Below are 9,708 nucleotides of genomic sequence, written 5' to 3' on the forward strand. Positions count from 1 at the left end.
TGACGCTGCGAAGGCCAGAGCGGCGAGTGGTGCACGCACGTGTATGCATGCATGCCCACGCACGCAATCGAACGCTTCCGTAACACGTGGCGCGATCTTTTCGCCAAAACTGCAGGACAGAATATTGATTGGCTCCAGATGAACCATCCACTTCTGTACTACTGCGGAAAAAATTGCAAGGCAGAGAGGCCAGTTTAATGGCAGGATGTTTGGGTTTTGCAGTATTTCTTCACACACACAGATAGCACACAAGCTCCCCTGCCCGTTGCATTTGCGATTAACTGGAAAAGAAAAATCTATATACCCTGCCATCTTCAGAACCGGCTGCTCAAGTTTTCCTAAATTAACTAAATCCTTATTTCCCATGCTGCAAACAGCATTAAAATGCACATTTTAAGGGGGGGGGGGGGGGGAGGAGAAGGTTGGAAGTTGGAGGGTTTTGGTTTTTTCTTTTTATTTAAGCCCATAGGAAGTTTTGTGAATATACATAAAACCATTCCATCCTTCCAGATTAATCCCTAACCTACGTAATCTTTAACCTATACTTCACGCAACCCGCTTGGAGACACAATATTTGGTGACATGAAGAAAACTGAACTGGTCATCATTATACTTTCAGTTTCTGTCAAATTAAGCACGAATGACAGAGCTGCCCAAACAGGAAAGGCTGCCTTAACCAGCATGTGCTGGAGGCTCCAGCTCTGGGAGCAGCCGATGAAAACAGCACGCCAGCATACATGGAGCATGTTTTGGAACCCAGAGATAGAGCACCAGCACCAAAAGGCAGGCAGCAGATACAAACACACAGCCACCTCCCCTGCCACAAGTGATATAATTCTAATCATTCATACACAAGCACGTTACAATTGCCAAGCGAGCAACAATATCAGCGATATCAGCTGCCCCAGCCTGTGCATCCCAGCATGTTTTCCCCGCAAAGCAGCACACGTACAAGAGCAAAGCCTGAAATGCAAGGAATAATCAACAGTACTCGGGCCAAGCAAAATATATATATAGAGAGAGATTTTTCCTTTTACAAACTGTTCTCAAAGGTGCTACAAACAGTTCGGGTGAAAAATCATTCAAGGATTGGTACAAACCCTACACACACACAAAAAACAACCAACCTCTCAAACCTTTCACCTCTTGTGAGGTTCTCACTAATTCGAACACGGACATGGTTATCAAGGTCACACATCTCACTCAGGGCTCAGGAAAGGCAGGAAAGTCAGGCAAATTAGAAAAAAAACCCGCCGCTCACATAACTAAACGGGGACAAGCGACATTTTATTTGAAAGCATGCGGATTACGGCTGCCATCAGCTGACAAACCTGACTTGAATTCTCTTCAGACTAAATAAAAGAGAAGCTACAAGGGCACTCGTTCGAGGGAAACGTGAGCAACAGCATCAGCCCACCAACACGTACCGAAGGCAAAGCCCTTCTCCCCTGTTTATTTCCACTCCTGCGAGGGGTTTGGGGGGGGGGGGGGGGGGGGGGGGTGTGCCCCCACCGCCCGAGGCCAGCGATAATTTAGGGGGTATTTATCAGCCAGAAAGCCCTCTCTCCATTTCACCCCGCTCGAAGCAGCTCCGGTTATTAACCAGTTACACGAGCCGAGCTCAGGAAAACACGAAAACTTTCCATTAACTAGTCCTCCTCCTCCCCGCCCTTAAGTTTAGTCAAGCAATTATAAAAAGAAATTGGGGATTTGACTTCCAGGCGAGCAGCAGCACCCGGGGCTGGGGAGCCCGGCAGCCCCTCGTCCTCCAGCCGCGGCTCCAGGGGCTGCTCCCGCGTGGGAAGCGCTACCGGGTAAATACGGCGAAATACTCCCGCTCCCGGGCGGGAGAGGCATTAACCGGCTGATTAACAAGTGACAGAAAAGCGCTCGGGGGACGCCGGGGAAGGGGCCGGGGCCGGCGGGGCTGAGCGGGCCGGGCGGCGCTGACAGGGCGCGGGGCAGGTGCGGGGCCGGGGCCATACTCACGTAGACGGGCAGCGGCCAGGGGTAGACGGCGGGCTCAGCTCCCACGGGCGACTTCAGCCGGAGCTCCAGCCTTTCGCCCATGTCGGCAGCCGGAGGAGGAGGCGGCGGCGGCGGCCCCGCACCATGCTAGAGGGGCCGGCCGGGGTGGGGTGTGGCGGCCGGGCCCGGCCGGGGGGCGTGTGCGAGGTGCGGCGGCAGCGTGGGGGGGGGAGGGCGAGGCGGGAGAGGCGGGGAGGGGCAGCCGGTGCCGGTGGGGGCGCCCGTTCCCCTCAGCCTCCTTCTATTGTCGTTAGCGGCTCGCGGGGCTCTCCGGTGCCGCCGCCATCTTGGGCCGGCGTGAGGCGAAGCACAATGAGGCGCCGGGGCCGGGCCGGGCCCGACCGACGCGCCAGACGCGGGAGGCGGAGGCGGGCGCGGCCTCGCGCTCCCTCCCCCTGTCCTCAGCTGCCCTCCCCGCGCCGCGCTCCTTGCGGGGGGTTGGGAGGGGGAAAAAGGGGAAGGGGGGGCGTGTGCCAGGCGGCGCGGGGCACCCGCGGGCAGCGCGTGAGGGCGGGCGGCGTGAGGCGGCGGTGCCGCACGCGTGGGGGGGAGGCGGCGCGAGGCCAGAGCCCCCGTGTGATGGTGCAAGGCTGGCACGCGGCGGCGGGGTGATGATGCAAGGCTGGGGCACCCCGTGTGATAGTGCAAGGCTGGCACGTGGTGCTCATGTGGCCGTGCAAGGCTGGGGCACCCCGTGTGACACTGCAAGGTTGGCACGCAGTGTTTAGGTGATGGTGCAAGGCTGGAACTCCCCATGTGACACTGTCACATGGCACACAGCACTTGGTGGCGAGTGAAGCTGGGGCACCCCGTGTGATGGTGCAAGGCTGGCACACAGTATTCATGTGTGACAGCACGTGTGCACGGTTCACTAAAACAATGGAACGAGCCACGTGGCTGCTGGTGCAAAGTCTGCACACAAGTGACGGTGTGAGCTTTGCGTGGCACCGCAAGGTCACAGTGCAAGGCATGTGTGTCGCATACAGGTGACGCAGCCAGGGGCTTCCCCTTGCACGTGGGTGAGTGTGCCAGGCCGGTGAGAGGGGCTCCACACATTTCCGAGTAGGATCTTTACTGGGGTGGGGGATCGGGAACCCCCGGCAAAGCCAAGCAGCAGCCTTGCACCAAGGCAGCACCCCTGCATGTGCTCCTCCAGTGCATCTTCCAACAGGGACGACGTCTATCGGCTGCAAACACCAAGCACTGAAAATGTAAGTGCTGCCCTAGGGGCAGAGAGGACCCGCGGCAGGCAGGGAGCTGCTGTGCCTGTGACTGCAGCCTTACGACGCGGTGTAACCTCTTAGTGGGACTGAGTGCACCTGCACCTGGCATGGTCCCGGTGCTCTGCACCCAGCTGGGGCTGTCCGACCGCTGGCATGGCTGGCGCTGGGCACGGAGGCACTGGGGAAGCATCCTGGGTGAGGGCTGGCGTCCCCCTGTTGTTCCCTCTCGTCCCCCTGTCCCCTCTCCCCAGCCGGATGCTGCCCTGGGAAGCTGCCTGGGGGAGGCTGGACACCACCCCGTGTCTCTAGTGTCCTGTACATGCCCAGCAGGGCTGGGAGCTGAGTAGTAAAGCCAGGCCCCAAGCTTCCCCCCTCACAGCGTTTTGGGTGCTAATTTCCCTTATTTGGGAACATGCAGGTGCCCTGGGGTGCAGGGATATCTGGGTGCCCTACCACCCTGTCCTGCCACCATGTCCTGGGGTGCAGGGACATCTGGGTGTCCTGCTACCCTGCCCTGGCATGCAGGTGCTGGCTCCCTCTTGCTGCTAGCAGACGCCTGGAGCTCTGTCCCCACGCACAGCAGGGACTTGGCCCCACGGCAGGCTGGGCCCAAGGGGCTCCTGCTCCTGGGGCTTCTCTGCTTGCAGGGATGAAGTAATTCAGGCGGGAGAAAATGCTGCAGATGCTGCACGCAGCTCCCCCAAATTAGCTATGGCTTGCAAGTCCCACCGGCCTGGAAACACGGGCAGGCGCAGCTGCGGGTGGGTGATATGGGGGTCACCTCCACCCCGCACTCATGCCTCAGCAAAGGGACAGTGCCCCCCGACACCCACCCATGGCTCGGCCACCCTCTGCGCAGATGCTGGCGCTTCACAGGGCGCACGCCTGCCTGCAGAGCCTCGCAGGGTCCTCTGGGGCACACAGGTGGGATCCCTCCTGAGAAATACCCACCCTGGGGCTGATGGAGGGGGCACAGCCGAGGCGACCCCGGCCCCAGCCACCCACCCCCAGAGCACGGCCTGGGGGTGCATGGGCCAGAGCCAGAACCAGCCAGGGTACAGAGCACCCCAAAAAGCAGGATCCACGCTGAAGGTCAGAGCCAGACTGCGGGAGCTGCTGTCACTGCGTGGCGACAGTTTGAGCCAGTGTCAGCAGTCAGACATGGTCCTTGCTCCAGAGAAGGAGTGTTTCCAGCCAGGCAGTGTTGGTGCACCCAGAGCTCTTGCAGGTGAAGCACCTGCACCCTCAGGTCAGTTCGGAGCCCTGCAGCCGCTTGCTCCTCTGTCACCCTTGAAAGCAGCCAGTTTCTTCCCAGCGGATGATTTGTAAGTGTTTTTCAGCCCATGGGACACCGGCGCATCCCCAGGCTGTAACGCCCAGTGCATCGGAGCTCTCCAGCCCCCAGCACAGCAGTGTGTGACCCCAAGGGAAGAGTACCCGGTACCACTGCAGCACCCGCACCCTCATCACCCGCCTCCGCTTGCATCCCGCTGCCGGATGGGGCCGGGGGATGGCCATGCCATGCCAGGCGCTGGATTCCATGTGAGGGCTGGAAGAGCAGCAGTGAGCCTGCATCTGCTGGGGATGAGCATCCCTGCGGGGCAGGAGCATCCCGAAGAGGCGCCCACAGCTCGGTCGGGCATCAGCAAGCTCCAGTTCTGCAGTGCAGCCTGACCTGCAGCTGGGTGCAGCAGAGCCAGACGGCTTTGGGAAGGAAAACCAGCCTTTCCCCATCGAACTGGCGGTGGAAGTTGTGCTGGGAGCTGCTACCCTGGCAACACCACCGCTTGGTTTCTCACTTTCTCAGCCAAAGATAGATAAACATGGCTCGTGGCAGGATGTTTTTGCCATCTGTCTCTTCTGGCTGTTGTCCCCCAGCTTATTAATCTCATCTTCCTTTTATCCTGACGGAGAGGATGTGGGTCAACCACAAACACACTGGGGAGGTTGGGGGGACGCCTGCCATGGAGTCGGGCTTCAGCACCTGCCTGCGGTGCCCATGCTTTGGCGCAATCGCATCCACTCTCCTCCTGCGCTGGGCTGCAGCTCCGGGGCTGGGCAAGGCCACCCATGTTCGGCGGGCATCTGCAAAGTCCTTCGGGGTCCTGCTCCCTCCACCTCAGCGACACACAGATATGTCCAGTATTGGACTGAAAACCGGCATCACGGTTGGAGTCACAGCCCATGGCCATCCTGCTCCTGCTGCCGTCGCCCCGACAGCATGACATGGGAGGGCAGGGGAATGCACCATGCCTGAAACACATCCCAGAGCCGCCACATGCCAGAGTGGGATATTTCCTGGCAAGGTATTTCGTGCATTATTTAACACCTCTATTGCTTGAGAGGTCGCTGCCTTCGGCTGAGTTGAGCAGCCATTTGCTGGAGGCAGATGCGCAGCCCTGCGATGGAGACCTCGGGCTGAGTCATGCCCCTGCTCCTGTCCCCACGGCAGGTTGCTCTCCTGTCCAGAAACGCCTCCAAGTCCAGGTCCAAACTTGGCCACTCTTCTGTTTGTATCCTTTTTTTTCCTTCTTAAATGTCTGTACGTGCAGAAAGCTACATAACTAGGAATGCTTTTCTAAAGAAAACACTAAAATCAAGTCAGCAGTGCTTAAACTGCTCTGACTGCCTCTTAAATAATCAATTCATATTTAATTATCTTACCACAAAAATTCCATTAAATTTAAATAAATAGACATGGCAGGAGTTCTCCGAGGCACAGCAGGCTCCGTTTAAAGAATTCTCTTTGAGTTCGTTAGGTTGGTCTTTAATCAGTTCGTCATCGAAGTCCTTGTGTGGCCCAAGCAGGCTCCTGGGCAGCTAATAAAGAGTAATTGAAGCTACAAGGGTTTCCTGGACGGACCCAGCCTGCGCCCGGCCATCTGGCTGCTGTGTGGTGCTCCAGTGCCAGCGCTGATGTCTTCTGACAGGTAGCGGAGAGCAGGTCATTTCTGAAACGCCTGCCTGAACCAGGAGAGCCTTTTTTCACTGTTTTTTCTGAGTTTTCCTTCTGGAGGCAAGGAGGGAAGGGAGCAAGAGCAATGGCTTGTTTTCTGCTGGTTCAGTGAGCTGAACTGCCTGCCAAGAGATGGGAGCAGCCCCAGGGCTTGCCTGGGTGGTGGGAGCCACTCTGCCCCCTTCGGTGGCTCTGAAATTTTGGGGTTTTGGGTCTTCTTTGCCTGCTAGCCCCCCATGCTTGCCCATAGCTTGGCTCTGTGCTGCAGCAGGACCCACCGGGTGCTGTCAGGGCTCCACAGGCCGATGACCTTTCAGGGGCATCAGGCATCAACCTGCAGCATCGCCTGCTCTGGAGTCACAAGGTCAGCTTCAAAATCAGAAGTGGTTGGATTTTGCTGGTGTGGGGGTTTGTGGGGGGCAGAGGTGCCTGTCTCCTCCCTGGGTTTGCTGGCCCTGCTGCGTCCCACTCTGGCTGCAGCTCCTGGCTCTGTGCCGGTGCAGTTCAGAGCTGAATTCTTTGCCACCACCAGGTAAACCAGGTTTGACTGAGGTTGGAAGGGGGAAACGCTGCACAGCTTCCTGCACATGGCCGCCGTTCTGGGCTGCTGGAGAAGGGAGGTTTCCCTGGCAGGTGCCAGGTACAGCGTACAGCCAGCACCCAGCCCTGCGGAGGCACATGGGCAGCCAGCCAGCAGCCCCTCCTGCCCCTCTGCTCCCACACTGCAGGCTGGGCCCTGCCCGGGGACCCCCTGGGGGCAGGCAGTGAGTGGAACAGGGGTCCCAGCTCCTGTGGGCATGGGGGGGCGTGGGAAGGGCATTAATGCACCAAGGACATCTTGCACAAGCAATGCTCCGAGCATGCCCTGCACAAGCCATGTGCAAAGGCGCATCCTGAGCTCATTCCCACGCTGGCATTGTTCCCCTTGGGGCTGCAGGATCGGCTCCCCGCAGCGGCACGCCACCGCGCTCAGAGGTGTGCTGCTCCTCGTAGCCAGCACAGCACTGGCAGCACGAGCGCTTGGCCACGGGGTGGGGGCTGGGGTGGGCACAGGGGCTCGAGGTGCACGTCAGCTTCTCTGGAAACTTGCCTTTTCAACAACGTCTCATCTTGAGTATTGACCCAATTTAGTTGACAATAACAAGTTAGATCACAAAGCGGGTTAAAGTAGGCAAGTCTGTTCCCATCAGATTAAATATTCCAACCAGAGCCCTTTGCATTTGCTCCCGTAACAGCGGGACAGGATGCTGGTGGTCTGTAGCCCCAGGGATGAGGTCAGCTCCCCGCTCTGACACCAACTCCCGCTATGATGTCCCAGCCCTGCAAAAGCCTCCCTTCATTCTGGCTGCCCACATCTTTCTGTTTATTTCTAATTCAGGCTCCCCTGGGATGGGGTTACTGGTGCCTTTCATGGTACGTGGTTTTTCCTTTTCTCCCCCTGAAGCCTGGAGGGCAGCCAAGCTCTGTTCACTGTTTCGTGGTAGGACCAATAAAACTCAGGCTCTGCAAATGGCTCCCATTGTACAGCTTGCTTCACGGAGCAGTTAAGCTGTTTAACCCCAGCTGGAATTGCACGTCTCAGTTCCCTGTTAGCCTTTCGACGGCCCTGTGAAATAAGGCAGGACGTTTGACAACACAAATGCAAACCCAGCCGTGCAGCGCTTCCCTTCCCCTCCTTGCAAAATGGCCCATGTGCAATTTTCCAAGCCCCATTTTAATTTCCCGGGGTCAATCCTGCATCGCACCGGGGAGTTCCCTTCCACATGACGGAGCAGCATCTGTCCTTTCCATCTGTCCCAGCAGCTCCCTGGGCCAAATCTCTCCGGGGATGCTCCAGCTGCAGTTGCCACAACAACAAAATGATTCAACAGTTTCTTTTCGAGACGCAGAAGCAGCATTAACACCAGGGACCAGGGCGGGGAGAGGCGCCACCACTGCGCTGGTGCCGGCAAAGGTCCGGGCAGGATAAAAGCCCTTTTTGGTCATGGATGCCCCCAGTCTGGTCCTGGAAACTGGTCTGTTTAAGTCCAGTTTAGGGGCTTTTCTCCCCACTGAGAGGTGGCTGCCACTGCTGGAACTGCCTTCACGCAGGGAGGGGGAGCATTATCCATCAGGAGCCAGAGCCCCAAATTCACCGGGGAATAAGATGGAAAAAGCCATGGAAATTAGCCTGCTGCCGCACCAGGCACAGCCGATGTCAGCCGATTCGCCATCTCTGCTCAGCCCCCCTGGGCCACACCTGAACCCCACTGAAGTTAAGAGAGATGTTTCCACTGGGACAAGCCCAAACTGATCACATCTCCAGTGCAACTGGGTGCACGGTGCCCTGCAGAGCTGTGTTCCCCTCACTGCAATGGCTGCGTGCCCCACACGGGCTGCGGTGCCTGTCCCCGGCATCCCCGCTGCTGGGGCTGTAGGGTGCCTGCTGTCTACCCCCATGGGTGCTGCAGTTGCCTCAGCACTTTTGGGCCCAAGAGGTGCTCAGGGTTGCACAGCCGGCCAGGAGATCCCCCATCAGGAGCTACCATGGGATGGGCTGGGGGAAGCACTGGAGCTGACGGGATGCAACCCCATCCCAGCTCTCCCTTCCATGCAGCAAATGCCAGGACCTGTGCATGCACTGGGGCATTGCTAAGCCCGTCCCCTTCCCACTGCCCTTCCCCATGCACTGCCCTGGCTGCAAGTGAGCCCCGTGTCCCAGCCATCCCCCCAGTCCCTGTCCCCTCAGGCTGCAGCAACCCCACCAAGCTTTCTTCTTTCCACTGCCTTAGGGCAGATCCACACTCCCAGGATTAAGGGCTCTGCCCTGCAGCCCCAGGGTCCTCTTCCCACAGGGGATCACTGCCAGGCTGGGCTGGGTCCTGGGAAGACAGGGAGCAGGAAAACTTCTCCAGCTCCCATCAACCTCCTCCAGGCTCCATGCCTCAGCACTAGGCAGCACGAAGGAAGGCACCTCTGAAGTGGCTCTGTGCTCACAGGCTGCCGCTGGCCGCATGGGCTTGCCTGTGTGCCAGTGAGTCACTGTGCGGCAGTGCCCAGGCCCGGCCAGGAGCCAGGCTGTGGCGGGACACGGGGGCAAGAGCAGCCAGCCACCCCCAGGGCTGCTGCCCCACACAGGTGGGAGATTAACCCAGTGGGCAAGCGGTGGCATGGCTGGGCATCCTGGGGAAGCCCAAACCTCACTGGTCTGGAGTTAAAACCCCAAAGGGGTTTCCCTCGCTGCAGAAGGCAATGTGCAGGCACAAAATGGTGGCTTTCGCCTCCACTCTGAGCCCAGAACCCTCCAGCATGTGTAGTCCCTGAAATCTGGGGACCAGGCACCTCCTGGGTGTGCACATGCCACTTGCTCAGTTGTCCTTGGAAAACCCAGCTCTACCTGGGACAGCTGAAGCCAACCAGGCATCACGGAGATGGACTGGGGTTTGCTCAGGGACTGCTGAGCCTCCAGGCACAGCCTGGAGATGGGGAATGCCATCCCAGCTCCCTACTGCCCTGCACTGC

At 58.7% G+C, this 9,708-nt stretch overlaps 1 protein-coding gene and 1 long non-coding RNA gene across 2 annotated transcripts in view; one reads left to right on the forward strand and one right to left on the reverse strand.

Moving 5' to 3' along the window:
* Positions 1–2,421, reverse strand: part of DOT1L (DOT1 like histone lysine methyltransferase) — a 100,720-nt gene extending 98,299 nt beyond the window's left edge. The window contains exon 1 of the mRNA XM_064469534.1: positions 1,990–2,421. Coding sequence (XP_064325604.1) covers positions 1,990–2,070 — 81 coding nt within the window. The 5' untranslated portion in view covers positions 2,071–2,421. The remainder of the gene's footprint in view (positions 1–1,989) is intronic.
* Positions 1,712–5,957, forward strand: LOC135316342 (uncharacterized). The gene is made up of 2 exons (XR_010375722.1): positions 1,712–1,814; positions 4,592–5,957. It is a non-coding gene; the product is annotated as an uncharacterized LOC135316342 (long non-coding RNA).
* Positions 5,958–9,708: the final 3,751 nt, after the last annotated feature.

This window comes from Phalacrocorax carbo, chromosome 19 (genome assembly GCF_963921805.1).
Source record: "Phalacrocorax carbo chromosome 19, bPhaCar2.1, whole genome shotgun sequence".
NCBI classification, from domain to species: Eukaryota; Metazoa; Chordata; class Aves; order Suliformes; family Phalacrocoracidae; genus Phalacrocorax; species Phalacrocorax carbo.